Here is an 18,804-nt window from a genome sequence, read left to right as displayed (position 1 = left end):
CTGTCTGTCTTTCTCTCCTTCATACCTCCCTGTTGCAGAACTAGTTTGACAGGATTTTTGTTTCCTCCCACTTGGCTGTTCATTTGAATGCAAACCAAGGCAGCGCAGAGGAGGACCTGCCAGCACTTTGCACTTCCTGGTACAGTATCTCCCCTGGTCGCTCCTCCCTGCCTGCCTGAATTACACAACGCACACAATACATTTCAGTGGAGCAGCCATTCAAAAGGACTCTACAACACAGGAGCGGCCCAGGAGATCTGTTTTCACCCCTTTAATGCACTTTGAAAGTTACAAGAGACTTAAAGGCACATGACAGGTGTTTCCATTTCCAGCTTCTTATAAGGTGTGAAAGGATGCAGTCAAGAGCCTAACAAACAATACAAATAATGACAAACACAAATGATGACTGTGTGAGGAATAAAAGCATCAGAATAACTCACAACTTAAGCAAGTCACCCACCAGACAGGTATTTAGGCAACAGCCTGTAATTTCCAGGATCTGATGAGCAGAGTCTGCAGGGCTAACGAGAAGTGTGCAGGGCGGATGTTTACACTCCCCCTGCTACCTTAAATCTCAACTCTGCCTCATCCTCAGATACTCAGGCTGAAATTTCTGCGTGTCGGCTTACAGCGTGGGAGGCTCACTTCGTCTTGTTTTGCGTCTGGGAGACAAGGATGGCTGCAGGTGAGGGAAGATGGTGTATGAATCACTGCTGGGGGGAAAAAAAGAATCAGTGTTAGAGTTGTGAAATGAGTGGAGAAGATGCTGTAGAGTGAGCGGAGAGAAATATGTAACTCTCACATGCATAAATGAGAGCTATGAAGCAGTGCTGCCTCAGGGATGGGCTGCGTTAACCCTGTGAATATCTGCCACTGTCATTATCTCACGGTGGCTCCTGTGAAATGAATGAAAAGGGAATCAGATACGAAAGATGACAGAAGAATAGGAAAGACAAGTTTGCTTTAGTTGCCAAAAAGGTCAAAGGTCAACAACAGAGAAAACGAAAACTCACTTATCAGTTAGGACAACAGGTGACAGGTGTGGTATAGACTCAAAGCATGTTTACAGAAGCTCCACATACACTGTTACAGATTTATTAAAGTTAAACAAAGATGCATTTTACCAGAAGTAGTAGTTACAGATGTATAAAATTACATATGTAATCCAAACTGTGCCTTTAAAGAAAAACAGATAAAAGAACTTACTACAGAACAACAATTTACATTTAAAAACATCCAGGGTGGACCGCAAAGTAAATTAAAATCGGGAAAGAGGCCCCCATGTATATAAAGGAATATAACAGATGAGGTACAGCAACATAAATACAATAAATAATTCATGACAAACCTTTAAAAACATATTTATTTGTTATCTAGTTATACAGAATAGTGACAGAAAAGAACAAAACAAGAAGAAACAATCACGAGTAGTAGCATAATAGTCTTTTTCTTTCTCATAAGTAATCAGCGAATTAGACAGCGCCCTCTACTGGCTCATCACTGTGACATCACGTATTCACTGTGGTATCGTCATCAGAGAGCGACAATATACGTTTTCTACTTAAAATGATGTTAACGCTAGGCATTTTTTTTTTCTAAGATGTGATTCTAGAAATTATTTTGTTAATATTTTAAAAGTCTTCTTTCTCGTAAAATACCCTCAAGATACAAAATAAAAGTCCCCGGAAGTCCATTCTCAGGTTGAAAACACATGGCTCCTCGTCGTGTCTGAAGCTCAATAATGCCAAAACTCTTCGATATTAAGTTTCCAGGAGAATGTAAGACTCTTCCCGAAGGCTTCTGGTCAGCTATAGATGTGTGGATAAAGAAACCTCACGTCGTAAACAAGCGTCTTTGCGGGGTTAAAGAGACGGAGAGTAAAGACGTGGACGGAGAGGATGTTCGGCTCCTGCTGGATGATGATCCAGTTTCTGAACTCTCTCGTGATGTGTTGTTCTTCCTGACCCGCGAGGCGTCGCCTGCACAGACACACGAAAAGGACAAACCCTGGTCCTCCACTGTCAGGACGTTTATTCCTAAAGTAAACAGTTATGGGGCAAACCTGCATAAAGAAGTTGTACTCAGAGGTAAGAGCTGGACATGAATGAAGAGCTCTGTCTGCTCAGTTTCTGTATAATATATTCCTGTTTGTCTTCTCCAGACTTCAGCAGACAACAAGTGACCTTTCTTCCATTGGAAGAGGATGCAGGGGGGAGAGTCTCTCTAAAGAAGGGCAACATTTATCAGATTCAGCTCCACAATCAAGACTGTGAAGAATGGTGAGTCTGAAATCAACAACACTGACAAGATCATTTATTTTTTGTCTGAAAACAAAATTAGTTTGGTTTATTGACTAACATCCTAATATGTAAACACATAGGAGACAAATTAAAGGAAAAGAAACCAGTGTGTTTGTAATGTTATGTTCCACCATGAGCTCCCAGAAGGTCTTCATTGCTGCCTGGTCAAAAGTGTTTGGTGTTTTGCTGTTGGTGGTGGGGAACGCTATCTAGTACATCACTGCAAAATCTCCCATAGGTGTTATTCACCCAGAGGACGCTTTAAATTCACTAAAGGCCCACCAGAAGCCTCCTGAGGAACTACTGCAACCACTACAACTTAAATGACCACCAGCAACTCCTTAAGACACACTAAAAACCCTCTGAAGAACTTATGGGACCTTTTAAAGGACCTCCCCACAGACCACTAAAACACCCCAAACGATCCTGGGAACCTCCTCAATAACCACTAGAACCTTGTAAAGGATACCTCATGAACCTTCTGTAGACTTGGGCTGGGTAAAGGGTTTTTCCTTTAATTTGTCACCAGCCTATATACAGTATGATATCAACAATATCAGACTCTTTCAGGGATAGAAACATGTGGTCCTGGACCTATCTCTGTTTCAGATGGGGACAGACATTCACATTAGATGACCCTGGCTTTGTCCACAGGTCATTGGAGCTGCACATTTTGTCTCCAGATGCCTGGTTCTCCGATGGCGTGGCGTACCCCAGGCTGCCCTGGCTGTCCTCAGATCTGCTGCCTAAACTGGTGCGATGGGCCACTGAGTGCAAGAGCAGCGAGTTCAAGAGCACCTTGTCTCTGCTGCCGGTGGAGAAGTATAGCCTCATGTACCAGCAGCTGAAGGACAAGTACAAGGCCATGGTGAAGGTGAGGACAGAGGGTGTTCTGATTCATTCACTCTGTATAGTTTATATACTGGATATGTTGATGTATTATGATGTTTTTTTTCTCACATGCTCTCTAGGTTTGGCCTGAGGTGACAGATCCTGAGAAGTTTGTCTATGAGGACGTTGCCATTGCTACATATCTCCTGGTGGGTCAATATTGTTGTTTTATAGTAGAAGTGGATCTTTAAGATTAATATGTGAGTTGAAAAATAGTTCCTTTGCAGCCCTCATGGCTCATAAGTCTTTTTGCTCTTACTTTAAAGGAGCATTGCCAAGTATACAAACGTGTCCATACTTGTTTGTGTAGGTGAAAATAATTTTTATCCATCACATGTCGACAGGTTGTGCAACCAAAGGTGGGTCAATCAATTTGAGTGTGAAAAATGGCCTTGACCCAGTAAATCAATCCATGTGTTGGTGAAGGGGTGTCAGCAGCAGCAGCAGGAGGCATCACAATGTAGTTGTAAACTGGGTTCTGCTAAAATGATTGAAAGCCCTCAAGAGAGTACACTAGTGTTGAGATTTTGTCTCTGTGCTGTGCAGGTGCTGTGGGCTGAGGAGCGAGCAGAGAAAGGTCTCACTGCCAGACAGTCCTTTGTGGACCTCGGCTGTGGAAACGGCCTCCTGGTTCACATACTGACCAATGAAGGGGTAAGTTAGAGGCCGTGCCAATCTGATGTAGACAGGTAGTTTCTGACTTTAGAACCTTATAAACAGATTATATGGGTCTAATTTTGTGCTGAATTTAATATTTAATGTAACACTGCAAACCTGCAAAGGCCTGAACTGAGTACAGTCAGAAGCAGTGCCCTAATATCACAGTGCTGTGAATAACAGCAGTGTTTTACTGATGTGCATTTAACTGGGGATCCATTCACTTGGCTGATTTCATATTATCAACCTCTTTTTTCTCTTGATTACACAGATTTACTAAGGTTTGGTCATCTGTTTTCACAGATAGAGCACTTGTAATGAACACAGTGTGTTGTATTCAACACAAACTGTTGAATTTACCACTATAAAATCCAGATAAACTGTGTCATGTTAAACACTGGCCCCTCAAAGCCAGAGGCTTTCAATCAGCCAAATCATCACCAGCAGTTTAATCAATGACATGGGGCTGGTCGGACTCCAGGTGAGGGGATTCATGTCTCTGAATATATTAAATCCACGCTGCCATGTCGCCTTGACGCCCAATCACAAACTAGGGCAGGTGTAATTGGAATTACACACAGTAGTTGATTGTCAAGAGTGTGAATGTGGCTGAGGGCGATTAGCCGCTGACGGTCATGCCATCTTGTGTTGCAGCACCCTGGAAAGGGAATCGATGTTCGGAGGAGGAAGATCTGGGACATGTATGACCCCCAGACTCAGCTAGAGGTGAGTGGGCTGAGTATGAAGTTTAACTGTAACCAGGTTCAGGTTTTTAATTAGTGTTATTATCTTTTCATGTGAAACAGGGAATTCATATCATATGATGGAGGCGTCTTTTCAGCTGGCGTTGCCCCCTCACTGGTTTTACTGCCTCATCTTTGATTAATCATTTTTCGCCTTTAATTAGATTAAACTATTTATTCTTTTCTCAGTATTAGACAGAATCTCATTTTTGAACACGAGGTTTTGTCGATCAAACAACCGTATGTCAAGGCTCTTTTAATAGTAGTTCTGGAGCTTTTGGTCTTGACCTTGGAAACAGTATAGTTCTAATATGAATTTAACAAATATGAATTTAAAACACATGATCTTTAAGCAGTCCTTAAACCCAAAAACTGTTTATAAAGAAAAAAATGCCCAAAATTTGCTGGTGCCAGCCTCTCAAATGTGAAGATTTCCTGAAACATGAAAGTGAATATCGTTGGGTTTCACAATTTGATTAATTAATGGACAATTATCCTGCAGATTAATGGATAATATTTCTATTTGTCAGGTGCAGCCCTAGATGAAGCATTTAACTGTTAATTACCTGCAGAATGCTGTTTGACAAAACCTACTGTCGACACAAATAATACCAGCCAACAGTGACATGAAACAACAAGTGTTAGAGAGAGACTCTTGTTTTAATGATTGCCACGATAGAAAATAAAACCACCACACAGGAGTGTAAGGCTGAATTTTAAGGGAAACCTGCTCCCAGAAAACACTGCACTTCTCTCTCTGGTTCTCGACCTCAGTCGCTCATTTGACAACAAGCTGCCGACTGCTTCCATTTCAGGTCATCTATTATTGACTGATTTTAGCTGATCTTTCTGAGCCCCCAGGGGTAAAGTACTCGGTCTTAAACCTTCATTTGGAAGCTCTCTGAACATCAGTGCTCTTAGCTTACATCACTGATAATGTTGGTGATGGGCCTGTCTGTTGAAATGAGCCGGATATGAAAGGTTTTACATAAATTCTTAGCTGAAGCCACACAGCCAGCCAGCCCACAGACTAAATAAGCTATCACAAACATTGCATTATCAGCTGTGGGATATATTAAAAGTTTGAAAAGATAAAAAGTTTTCCTTTTAGACAATTTCCATTAAGTGATTCAGAAACAAATCATGCCAGTGTACGTCTTCCCTGCTCTAAGGCGCTCTTGTGCTTTTTGGGTCTTTGCTATTTCAGGAAAAGGCAATTACTCCCAGTGAGAGCTTCTTATTCCCGGGTGCGGACTGGCTGATTGGGAACCACTCGGACGAGCTCACACCGTGGATCCCTGTTATAGCAGCCAGGCGAGTCATCAGCAGACACAATCTCACTCAGCAGCTCAAGTGCCAGCTGATCTCTCCAGTTTGGAATAACATTATGGGCAGAGGGAGGATGTGTGAAAGCGTGTGTGTGTGTGTGTGTGTGTCAGTTCACAAGTGTGTTTATTACGACAACCACCAGATGGCGATGTTGAGCCTCAGTGTTAGAAATCTGCTTTTCCTCTAACGTGACCACAGATGATAATCTCCTGTAATGGATACTTGTTTCCCGTCTGTTGGACAGTTTTAGTTTCTGAACCTTGACACCAGTTGGGAAAATACTTAAATGAACATAAGCTGCACTCACCACTGAAGATTTAGGAACATTTTGTTTTTGGGCACTGAGTAAGAATTTGTCTTTCGCTCTGGTGTTGCAGGTCGTCTTACTCATGCCGGTACTTTGTTCTCCCCTGCTGTTTCTTTGACTTCTTTGGAAAATACCAGAGACGCCAGTGTAAGAAGTCTCAGTATAAAGAATACATCGATTTCATCACTGAGGTCAGCCGAGTCAGTGGCTTCAACACTGAAGAGGACTGCCTGAGAATACCGTCTACCAAACGGGTAGGATAACAAAGTCCAGATCTGACCTACATAGCAAGTGTCTAATGTCCTGTATTTTAAAATAAGACTTGTCTTATCCGTAAACATATTGTGTGATTTTGCAGTCTTTTGTTTATTGTAATTTCCAAAAGTTTCCCAAATACTTTTGAGGCAGCACAGGCCAAGATATCCTATTTTTAGTCTGTGGAGTAGGGCATGTTGCAAAATACCAGGATCCTCCCATAATGCAACTTGTGTAACCATGTGCAAATTGTGAAAAAAAATGCCCATTACAGCTTCCCAGAGCCCAAGATAATGTCTGGTCTGTTCGACCAAAAGTCCAAAGCTGAAGGATATCCAGGTAAAAATGAGCTATGACAGGGAAAAGCAGAAGGTCCTCTCATTTGATAAACTGGAACCAGAGCACGTGTAACATTCTTTCACTATTTTTGTGTGAATTAATCGATTGTAAAATTTGCTAATTGTTTCAGCTCTATTAGCAACACTGACTATTTGTTATAGCCCTCTAAGATAGCCCTGATGACAGTTTTAGGATTATTTTTTGGAAAGAACTTTGGAAAGCTCTCTCCAGAGCATAGAGGACATTATACAGCTGTTTTCACAGGATAAGTATTACTTTACATGAGTGAAATTTGGTGAGTCTAATCTGTTGATATATATAGCACATGTACTTTTACTGGTGGGTGGTAAAAACTTGAGGAAATATCCTGGTTTCTTGATTAGCTAATGCCCACGTACCTCATACCTATGAAGTCGTAGGTTTGATTCTGAATTTTTAATGCTTGTCATCTCTCTTTGTCTCTGATTATATTATATTACATTTTTTACTCTGACTTTCCAACAAAGTAGAGATGCCAAGGATTTCTTTTTCTTATGAGAAAAGATACTCTCAAGGGAGTCATTAGGTCTCTCTGCAAAATTATCATGAAATGTCTTCCTGTTCATCAAACAGACACAGCTGTGCGTCCCTGCCTTTTTCCCACCTGAGCCTCATTTAGTATAGACAGACAGAAATAAATCAGGTCTGTATTGTCCTCAAACGGAAATTTGTTGCATAGCTGGTAGCCATTAATATCCATTATACACATGGAAACATAGAAATAACAAGCAAGTATTTACTGGGCTTAATGTACAGGGATGAGTCATTATCAGTTTGGACCTAAACACTAATGTTGTTTTTTTTTTGGTTTTACACATGGAAACAGTTTTTGAAGATAAACAGAGATAGAAAGTTGAATTTTTTAAATGGTTCATGAGATGAGGCTGAATTGTATTGAAAAATAATTAAGTTCATTTCCCTAAAAATCAGCAGATCTACCCAAAGTTATTGCTTTATTGTTGTATTATGTTGCACTAATTCTTTTGTTTTGTCAGATATTAAAAATGAGTGAGTTACTACGTTGTCATTTCTACTTTTAGTTTCTGGTTTTACAGTTTTGGGCTTCAGCACCCGCGGGAGTCATCCTGACATTCAGCTCTTCTTTCCTCAGGTGTGTTTGGTTGGAAAGTCGAGAAACTACCAGCTACCTGACGAGGCCGAGGCAGAGCAACGAAGAGCTCATTACATCCAGAGCCGACAGACCACATCTGGGGTCGCAGCTCAAGGGTCAGGCATCAGAAATGATGGGGGCTGTTGCCATGGGAACGCAGACAGCAGCCGGACCCCCGGGAGCGACTGGGGAGCCGGGTTCCAGCCCAGAGAAAAGGTTGAAGTGGTTCGAAACTGCGCTGCTCTCCCCCGGGACTTTGTTGACGGCGTTGTCCTGCAGGTTGCCAATGTTCTTCTGGGAATGACGGAGGATGACGGCGGGGGGTCCTCCAGTGACTGGAACCAAGGAGGTAAACCGCAACACAACACAGCATCAAGCAACAAGCATCAGAGATAAACAAACAAATCACACAAGTCTCTCTGGACAGGAGCTGCTACTGAAGTGACGAACAGGTTCAGATTAAATTCAGAGTAGGACACATTATCTGTGAAGTGTGCTGATCCAGTCTTATTATTATTGTGCACTTTTGGGGTTTCTGAATTCATTACTTGGTAATATTTATTTCAGGGCAGGCATACTGCCCTGCAAAGGCAGAGTTTAGAATCTAAAGAAGCATTGAAGCTGGAAAAGAAAAGCGTAAAAGTTTTCAAGGCTGCTAATAAAACTGCCTAACAGCTTCTTCATTTTAGGCCTTTAGGGTTGCTCTTTTTACCCCACCAAAGACATAATACTGTAAATGCTGATATTCCACTCTGTGAGGGGAGAATGCAGCATCTACCAACAAAATGTGTTAATAGCTTTCTTGTACATTTAAATTAGTTATAGTAACTAGTAGTGTATCTCTGTTTTCCTAAGTCTCTGTCCTACTGCCATTAATATTTCTATTTATTGAAATCAATATAAATATATTATTTACAATTTAATACAGTTTATGTAATTTAAAGGTAGCTTAAATAACTAGAGTCATAAGCTGAGATGGCAAAAAATGTCAACAAGTCAGATTTGAAAAATAGATTTATTTGCTTTCCACCAAGCTACAGCAAACCAGCAGTTAGCTTAGCTTAACAAATAGACTGGAAACGACCAGCCAGACGTGTCATGGTGTGTGGTGATATTGAGAGGTGGATTTTGCAGGTTAGCTTTTTCCCCATGCTTACCAGTCTTCATGCTAAGCTAGGCTAACCAGCTGCTGGCTGTAGCCTTGTGTTAAACAGATACAAGAGAGTGGTATTGATTTTCTATCTCTCTGCAGTGAAATAAGCATAAAAACTAATCATTTAACTCTGTTTGAGCAAATATGTAGTGACTGTGTTCTGCCTTTGTAGGGCAATATAATATAGATGTAACCTGAACACCTCCAGAACAACACGCATGAATCACTTTTCACAATTCCCTTCAGTACCTTAAAATATATTCCTAGCTGCTACGTCGCACGTTGGCAGCTTCTGCAGGCTGAACCTCTCATCTGATCCCCCCTCCATCACCCTATTTATCTAACCTCCCTCCCACATCTCCCGTCACCACCCCGTCCTCTCTCAGCATCAGTCGGCAGGGGCCCTCGTGACACCCGGACGACGCCACTTTGAACTCCGTACCTCACCCCTCCGCCAGCCACTTCCTGCACCGCACGCCACACAGAGAGCGCCACACGCCGCATCACACACACACACACATAAATGCACTGTTTCACTCACACACCGCCCACGCGTCACCTTTGTCAGTGCCTCTGCACCCCCGCTGCCACACAGACACACACCATATGAATGAGATAAGGAGATGAGGACTACTATGATTAAAACAGAAAATTCTCTGTCGGGATGTCAGAGCTGAAATTAGAGATAGAAAATATGAGGCAGAGCGAATGAAGGGGGAGTGTAACTCTGTATAGAGATGACTGGATGAATAATGCACCACCATCTATGATTTATGCATGAGTATGCATTTGTATTGAGGTATTCCTACCAGTTATCTGCTGTGTAAGAACAAAGGGTAAAGTCAGGGTGAGCCAGCCTATATTGAATGGATCCAGGAGGGCCTCAGAGTCACGGAAAGGCCTTTGGGATTCAGTTTCTCTCCATTTCTAGCGCATCTTCAAAGAGTATGAGGATTATTGATATTATAATCTTTTAGTTTTTTGATATTGAAATGATCCAGGCTTTGGTGTGAGTCCAAATTTGTCCAACATCAGTTGTTCCTGAGTACAAACAGCTCTCCAAAACACACACACTTAGTTCATAGACTTAACAGGAACAAACCAGTTTCTGCAGTGTGTAAAAAAAGAACAGCTTGTGACCTTAATGAGCCTGTCGATTTGCCCTATTTGCCCAAATAAATATTTATTATGGAAGTGATGAATTGAAGCTTTAACAAAGCTTAAACAGCTGCAGAGACAGCAGTGATGGCTTCATCACAAGAATTCATATGAGCTGAGTTTCAGACACTCAGTACTTTGTGCATTGAGTATTGAAAGGACTCAAGTATCAGAAGTTGTCATTTAAGGATTCGCCAGATTCTTAGGCGTCTTTACTTTTGCATTTAACTTTAGACGATATTATATTTCTTCAAAGTTTTTCATTTAACACTTAAAACGTGTGCAGTTTGGCAAATATTCTTAAATGAAGAAACAAAACATGTTTTATACTTCACCAATGAAGTTATCACAAATAATATTATTTTAGCTTTGAGCCTATATCTGAAATGTTCAAACAATACCAGCCCTGCTTCTGTTACATAACATGATGCCTCTGTTGTGAAGTTAAAAAGCTGTATAGCTCGCTGGTGCTTTAAGCAGTTAATGTGTGAACGTGTGAATCTGGCTACTGTAGCTTTGAGTCAGGTTACTAATTCATGCATGCTGTACTGCTGACCAGGCTCATGTCGTTATGTAATTGTCCTGAGAGTGAAAGTAGCTGTACCTCTTAACACGTGTGACGTTCTGCAACACGAAACCTCAAATCAGTAAAATGTCTTAGATGTGCTTTTTACAGTAAGTGTAAAACTCCCAGTGTCTCATGTAAATGTTCTTTATGCTGCTCTGGTGTTCAACCTGTTGTCTCTTCTACAGCTTGTGTAGAAGAGGCAGTGGGTGCAGTGTGATGTTAAAGGGTGGGGTTACAGTACACTTCACTTATGCTGCTGCCTCTATAAAAACAAATGATGTCACTGTGATTCACATTAAGGAGCTTCTGATTAAGAAGACGACTTTGACTGCAATTAAAGCTTTGTTTCATCACTAATTAATTGTTTAATGCATTAAATGTCAGGAAATAGTGAAAAATTGCCCATAACAATATCTTTAAATCCAAGTTGATGTATTGCTTGATTTGTCCGACCATGATTTTATTATCATGTTGGACCATAAAAACCAGCCAATAATCACAGTGGAGAAGGTGGAACATTTGCTCTAATTGATGGAGATTATGATGATTATTAGTGATGACAATGATGATCATTATTATCATTATTATTATTAGTTGGGCAGTGCACTGATTCCCACCCTTTTTGTCTTGTGACTGTTTAGAGCCAAGCAAACAACTATGAGCTGTGAGAAGTTCAAGCAAAGAGAAATGTTTCCCTTCCAGATTGTTTTCATTTTGAATAATTTTAGAGTCCTGAAGAGGGAAAACTCCATTATTTCACAAAAAGAGAAAAAAAAGATTTGAGAAAAGTCAGAAAAAGCATGGTTTGTGTAGCAGAAATATGTTTTTTCCTCTTCTCTCCCAACTTTATTAGTCACCTGTGACCCTCTGATATGGTTCCAACTTGCAGGTTAAGTAGAGATAACAATATTCTATCACTACTCTCTACTTTTGAGCATTTTCAAATTGATACAATGGAAACACGAGTGATCCCATATTACAGTTGTGCCCTTTGTTAGCTGAAAACGATCCTTTCAAATGTTTTATTCACCACTCAGCAATTTCAGAGCTCATTTTCCTCCACTCAGCCTGATTCTGAATTGGCTTAAGCAGCAAAAACAATCCCCCCACAACAAGCAATCAATCGCTCGCCGTCATTTGCGCGAGGGGACATTCAACCTTAAACAAGTCCAACTGTACGTCAAGCCGAGCCATTAATAATGGTTTCTGCCTGGTCTTAGTCCAAACAGAGTCCACTCTGTCAATACCGTCCTTCTCCCATTAATCCCCATTAATGTCGTAGGCAGTAAAGGGCAGCTTTAAACGGCGTATTGATATTATATTAAGGCCTGGAGCTGCCTGGCGTCTGGGCTGTAGGACGGCAGTCTGCCCAGTTTCACACTCGGCAGCGCAGGGCTGTGTTTGGCTGCGCGAGTGTCTGTGAATGTGGGAGTGTGTTGAATATTTTAGGGATTAACTCAGCAATTTGACCAGCTAAATTTGGGATGTATTTGGGTGGACAATATGTTTTTTTGATGAATTTCCGTGGCAGAAATACATGTTTTAGAGAACCACTCATTTTACTCGTGTAAAATTAAAAATGAATAAGCTAAAACTCACTCCTTTGACCAACTGTACTTAGATTAGTGCACAGACAATATGTTTCACAGGGAAATGCTCTCATATCCACTGATCTCTAAGCCAACAGGGGCTGCCACCAGAGATTTTGTGTTAAAGTATGATGAAGATCGCATTAAGATGTCTGCAGATTTGGGTCAAATATTCACAACAAAGAGCATTAGAAATCCAGTGGCGTGTCCCTCTCCAATATGTCAGAGAAAAGAGGAGGAAGATTGTCATTTGTACAAACCAAAGGTCAGCCCTGATTGAATTCTCCTCCTGGGGGTGGGGGGAAGGGCAACGCTAGAAATACAGAAAATCTCATGAAACGCAGCCCAAAGGCGACTGGGCGCCATGACCACAAAGGGGGCACATCATTTATCTGCTTCTGCTCGCTAAACTCAGAGCTTAGGAGTTTGTGTGTTTCAATATTCCCCCCTTTCTCCCTTTTTTTTTGTTCTTTGGTATCTAAAATTACTGTCCCAGTGGGGGAGTGACGACAATGACTCATGCTCTCAAACGGCCGGTGGGAGATGCAGCGGTGAAATGCATGTTGGTTGCTCTGACAGCTTGTTGGAGCAGCTTTAATTGAGCACACTTCACAGCCCTGACTAACACTGAAAGACAGTGACTGAGGTGTTTTTTTTTCTCTCTCTCTCTCTCTCTCTCTCCCTCGTTCCCTGTAAAATGTTCTGTATATAGCATTGATCACCCCTTCACTCTTGGAACATTTTCACACCGCACTCTCTCCAAACAACTGGTGACATTGACTCAAGCCAGTCAGCTGTATCGGAGGCTTCCTTTTTTTAGCGCATAATGATGGATAAGAATTATTTCTGTGCATGCCAGAAGCAGTGTGATAATATATTGATGAATGTAACATCGATAGGCCTCCTTCTGCTCCTTTGTCACGTTTATCTTTCGTCCCCTCCTCCCTCCTCCTGTCTCCTCTTCAGGCAGTCTCTCTGTGCGCGAGGTCGGCCGGGCTGTTGGAGCAGCGAACCCTGCAGCTCCTGAAGAAGGAGTGTGGAGGCCTTCAGACGCTGCTCAAGAACAACCATCAAGTGTTCAGAGGTAGTCTGACCACACGCTTCTTTACATCCCCACAGATCGTCCACATGAACTTAGGGAAAAAGTGTATTTTTCATATAGAAAAACTACTTCAAAATAAGATTACGATTTTTTCCCATCTCACAGTCTGCTCTGTTGTCATGGAGATGACTACTATTACCAAAGTCAAGAGCAAGCTTATTAGGAAAACTAGTTTAAGTAAAAACAAAGTACATTAATGACATTATCCTTAAACTACCACCAATGTTAGTGAACTAGATACTGAAGAATATATGAGGATAGTGCTAAAAAGCACTCTATGCCAAGAAAATGACTTAAATACTCAGTTTCCAAGGCCCTAAAATGTCTTTCTGCACACTTAAATTTCTCATTTACTTTCATGACATAGGTTTTTTATTTCTTTGAGTGTTTTTAATTTGCAAAGTGAGAAGAGTTTTTTTTTTTAACCACTCTAAAATTCTCATTTCAAAATGTTGATATCCTCAGTGTTCCTCAACGTAAAAACACATGAATCAAACACATGTCCACTGATTGTAATTGTTTTAACTTAATCTCTGAGAAGTCAGGATTTTACATCAGTTTGTTTTGGCGAGTGATCGATGAGCCTCGATTGTAGTTGCCGTGTAGTTGTAGGGCAGAGAGTTATAGTTACTGAATTCATTGAACATCAACCCAGTATCTGAAAATGAAGTGCCTTAAACTCTGTAATGTTTTATCAACTTCCAGTCACCGTTTGAAATGCTCAGAACAGAAAAGTAAAAAAAAAAAAAAAAAAAGTTCAAGAAGTTCTTAAAGACCATCCAGTCAATGAACAAAGTTTTCTGAAATATACCTCAGGAGCTGTGATTGACTTTCACCATAGAGTAACTCAGAGTAACTCTCTGGCTGAAAGAATCACGCCAGTTCATCGCAGACAGTTTGATTTGGTTAGGAATGTGCTTTGTTGCACCTGTACGCATCTGTCCAACAGTGACGTCACAGTCTCCTGGAGTACACCTGTACGTCACTGTAGCAACGTGAGATCAGCTAAAACAAGACTGTCACTGGGAGTTACGATACTGTTAATGTTAAAGTACATTGACTTGTACTTTTACAACTTTCTATCAAAGACAAAAATATTGGAGCTCCCTGGAGGCCAGGGTCCGACTCTTTGGGGACCTTTGTTACAAGTCGTTCCCTTAATCTCTGTCATTTCAATCTCATCGCTCCCCTCGCTCATTTGCTGCCATCTCCCTACTGTCTCCTATCCAATAAAGGCGTCAAATGTCACCCTTTCTCCATAAAAGGAAGATATTTTCTGAAAGAAATTGCTCATCTTTTGTCCTGATGATTCAGCCAGGAGACTTTCAAGCCTTAGCTTGCTCCAGATGCCAGTTATCTGTTGTTATTATTCAGAAAATACACAAGTTGTTTACTTGTGGAGCCCTGGATGCCCTGAAATAACTCCTCCTCTTCACAACTCTATAGGAACATATTCATATGTAACTTTCGAGGCAGCACTTTATTCTGAAGAGGTCTTGAAACCTCCTGTCGTTCCTTGTCTTTCAGTGGAGGGAGGGAGGGTGTATATAAGGGACTGGCGGGACGGGACGTCCTCCAGGGCAGACGCCAAGAGGAAGCCTGTTGCTCCCGGCGCCCTGAAAACTCGCCCCTGCTGGTTTCACGCCCACCACCCTCAGGGCTGCCCCCTGCAGGCCGAACACTGTGCCTTCGCCCACGGACCGGATGACCTCCGACCCTCAAACAGACCTCTGAAGAAGTTAAAAAAATGATGGTTTTTGATTGGATTATTCCTCCTGAACACTTAAGTTGATTTTTTTTTTTTTATTCTTTATTTTTAAATTGTTTCCACCAGTGCATGAACCTCTGAGTTAAAACAACTGAATTTTGGCGATTAACTAGATTTCTAATGAACAGTAAGCGCTCTGTCCGTCAATGGATGGACCTGCTGTGCTTGTCCAGTCCTGCAGCCACACAGAGGGAAGTTTTGGTCCGAGCCATGTGGGTTTTATTGATGCGATGTTGCATCATTTCTGGGAATTGAGGTCTCGAAATTTCACAGTATCCTCTCTCTTCTGTGTGAGGTTGCCAAAATGTGACTCTTCCTGGTGAAGCTTCAGGTTTCGCCGTCGGAGCTCGCTGGCACCTCTGGGTTATCCGCAGCAAATTTAACTTCAAAGGATTCCTCTGCCTTTCTTTTTATTTATTTAAGAAGTGGACTTTTGTAAAGTCCAGAAATCTGGACTTACTGCATATTAAAGTGGAATTCAAGCAATATCTTTGTATTTATTTAAAGATTATAAAGGCTGTCATGGACTTTTCCTCTAGGTATTTGCCAAGTAGTTTTCAACTTTTTTGTCAACTGCATCAATACTTTATTAGTTTCTGTATATTTATAGTATTTACCTCTGCGCTTCACTCAGATATTTAATTCACCTCAGACTGGTACTTTGAGGTTCACCGACAGGGCGCTGGATAAAAACCAGGTCGCGTTTGAACAAAGTAAATGTTAGTCGTATGAATTATTTGTTGGCAGGAGTTGAGGGGTGAGCTGCGTGTCGTCTCCTCTGGACGGGGGCTCACTGCTGTGTCTCTCCAACACAGTTTGCCATCACCCTGTGGCTCAAATGTCAAAGACAGTAAGGCCCACCCAGGGACAGCAGCGGGGAGATGAGAGGAGCCTCCTCAGGGGTTTGTTTGTTTATGTGACAGACAGTAATCAGACTGTTGATGCAGTGAAGCATAAAGATAGGCAGGCTAAGTCCAGTTAATTATGTAATCGCATACAGATCAACAATGTGACGAGACAAAGATGGAGTACGGTCTGTGGCATAATTTCATGACATTAAATGGTTGGATATCAGGGTTATCTTTTTCTGACATTTGAGCCACTAATGTGCAGATTGCTCAGTGAGTACAGAGGCTTTAAGGGTCAGTTCAATCAAAACTGAAAACATATGGAAGCCCATTAATGCCAGGAAAACACAAAACAGGTTAAATACTGAGTGAAAAATGACAATATTAAGTTAAAGTATGAAATACAAGGTAACAATTTTGACTAATCTTATATTTTTGACTTCCTTGACAAATTTGATTAATTACATTAGGATTTTGTCCAACAAAGACTATTTGACTGTTTAACTTCTCTCATAATCTCTCACTTTATATGTCTAGTTATCTTGGTATGTTATAAATTTTGATTGTGGTGTAATCATAACTTTGTAAAGTCCTAATTTTTGCTGAAATTCTAATTTAGATTTATTATGCCCATTTATAAACACTTTGTGATCTCATAATTTGGACCATCATTATTGTGACTGAGAAAGTAGTTGTGACTCTCCAGTCCATTGCTCACTATGAGTATTTTTATGCTCCTGATAAATTATCTTTTTTTCAAAGGCAGTAATAGAAAGTTTCATCCCTCCTTTTGTAATTTAGATGCACTGACCCTTTAAAAGCAACTGCATCCATGTTAAGACCACAAGACTAAATGAACATGAACCAAAATCACTAGAACAGGTAGCAGCAGTGTGCCTTGTGCACTGCATCCTTTCCTTGTTTTTCCCAGTGAGACTGTAAAAATCCATACAGTGCTTCAGAGGGACATCTTAAGGTTAGTTACATATTAGCAGACTGGATGCCCCCATATCCCCTGGAGCTCAATGGCTGTGTCATTGAATATTGATAAAGACTTGCAAGTATTTACTCGATCAGGCTACAGGGAGAAAAATGCAACATGAAACAAAGCCCTGACAGCTTTCTGGGAGCTAAAAGAATATTTACCAGCAATGAAAGGCCATTTAGACATAAATGATGCCTTGGCTGTGATGGACATAAAGTACAGAGGAGCTGGAAATGAGTGTGGTTGTGTTTTAACAGGCAGCACTCAGTCATAATGTCCACAGCTATGTGTGGGTTTTAATGACCTGTTTAAATCATTCCTCTCCCTCTCTTTGAACTCCCCCACCTGTCATTATGCTTCCTGAAGGAATCAATTCATGAAAATACTCCTGCTGCTCCGGGTCTGCAAAGATCATCCGATCCAATCGACCCTGCTGCCCTACATTTAACTGCTGAGGAGTGTGTGACGTGGCTCGGGGAACGGGGGCGTTCACCTGCCCGCTCACGCATGCCACACACACTTGTGGATGCTTTCGTTGTGACCTTTTGACCCCAGCCCTTTCTGACTGCTGTCCAGAAAGCCATCATTATGACTCTGTTTGTATCCGCCTCGCACTGCTGCCCTGGAGACCAGAGGAGAAGATCCAGAGCAAGCAAGATAAACCCCACCCCACCCCCCCTCTATTGCACCCGCTCCACCCACACTGAGTCAGTCTCCCTGCCCTCAGCCCCTCACATAAACACATCATACGAGGTCTGCTGCTCATCTGAAAAATGTGTTATCGTGCCAAAAACAACAACTGAAAAGAACAGTTTCTTCAACACAATACATGGGTACAGTGGATTAAATAAGGGATGCAGTGAACACAGCTTTAGATATTTGCATGTCTGGGCACTTAGGGTTGAGACAGGGTTTCATTTGGTTGAAAAATAAAATCTTGTCAGATGTGAATGCTGCATACAGCCATTATTGTAATGACTATTTCAACACATAGTGGTGACATACTTCTACATTTTGAAATATTGTCACTAAAATGCTGTTGAAACCATGTGCTTCTAAGTAGCCATGGAGTTCAAACCACAAACTTGATGCTTATTGGACACAGGAAAACCATGAAGGAAAACCAGAGTTTGAAACTAACTACTGAAGTTTTTAAGGTTGCAAGCTAGTCTGATTAGGAACCAGTGACACAGAAGATCACTACATGAATTCCTTTGTGTTCAGTTTAATTGTTTTCCAGGATCTTGTTGCAGTTCCAGTGGAAAAATATGTGAATCATGTGAACTATGTAAACAGTTTCCTTTAATAGTGGATCTGTCTTACGCATCGTCTAACACTGAACAGGGCTGCACTTTTTTCTGCTGCTGCTTCAGGATTTCTGTGCTGTAACTAAAGAAGAAAATCATTTTATTTTTGGGGTTTCTTATCCATAGACTACAGATGTCTGTCTCTCACAGTCCACGGGAAAGAATTAGAGATGGTGAAAGCGAACGACAGGACAGAGGGGAACACATTAGCAGACGGACAAAATTACTCCCCATGCCTGAAATCTAGGTCAGGGAGAAGTGGCTGCATGTGTTTGTCTAAGCCAACAACTTTCCCTGTGTTTCCCTCATGCTTTATTCATTGTGGCACCATGGGGCTTGGTGTAATGCAGCGTCT

At 41.4% G+C, this 18,804-nt stretch overlaps 1 protein-coding gene across 1 annotated transcript; it reads left to right on the top strand.

Moving 5' to 3' along the window:
* Positions 1-937: 937 nt before the first annotated feature.
* On the top strand, positions 938-15,795 carry trmt44 (tRNA methyltransferase 44 homolog). The gene is given in 12 exon segments (XM_018671449.2): positions 938-2,087; positions 2,162-2,279; positions 2,955-3,174; positions 3,272-3,340; positions 3,738-3,845; positions 4,503-4,574; positions 5,799-5,905; positions 6,298-6,481; positions 7,972-8,320; positions 13,406-13,428; positions 13,430-13,523; positions 15,069-15,795. Coding segments are annotated over 12 exon segments (1,914 nt in total). The 5' UTR covers positions 938-1,741; the 3' UTR covers positions 15,293-15,795.
* The last annotated feature ends 3,009 nt before the right edge of the window (positions 15,796-18,804 follow it).

The sequence above is a fragment of the Lates calcarifer genome, linkage group LG14, assembly GCF_001640805.2.
Source record: "Lates calcarifer isolate ASB-BC8 linkage group LG14, TLL_Latcal_v3, whole genome shotgun sequence".
Classification (NCBI taxonomy): domain Eukaryota; kingdom Metazoa; phylum Chordata; class Actinopteri; family Centropomidae; genus Lates; species Lates calcarifer.
Note: the sequence above shows the minus strand (reverse complement) of the source record. Positions and strands in the feature narration are given on the sequence as shown.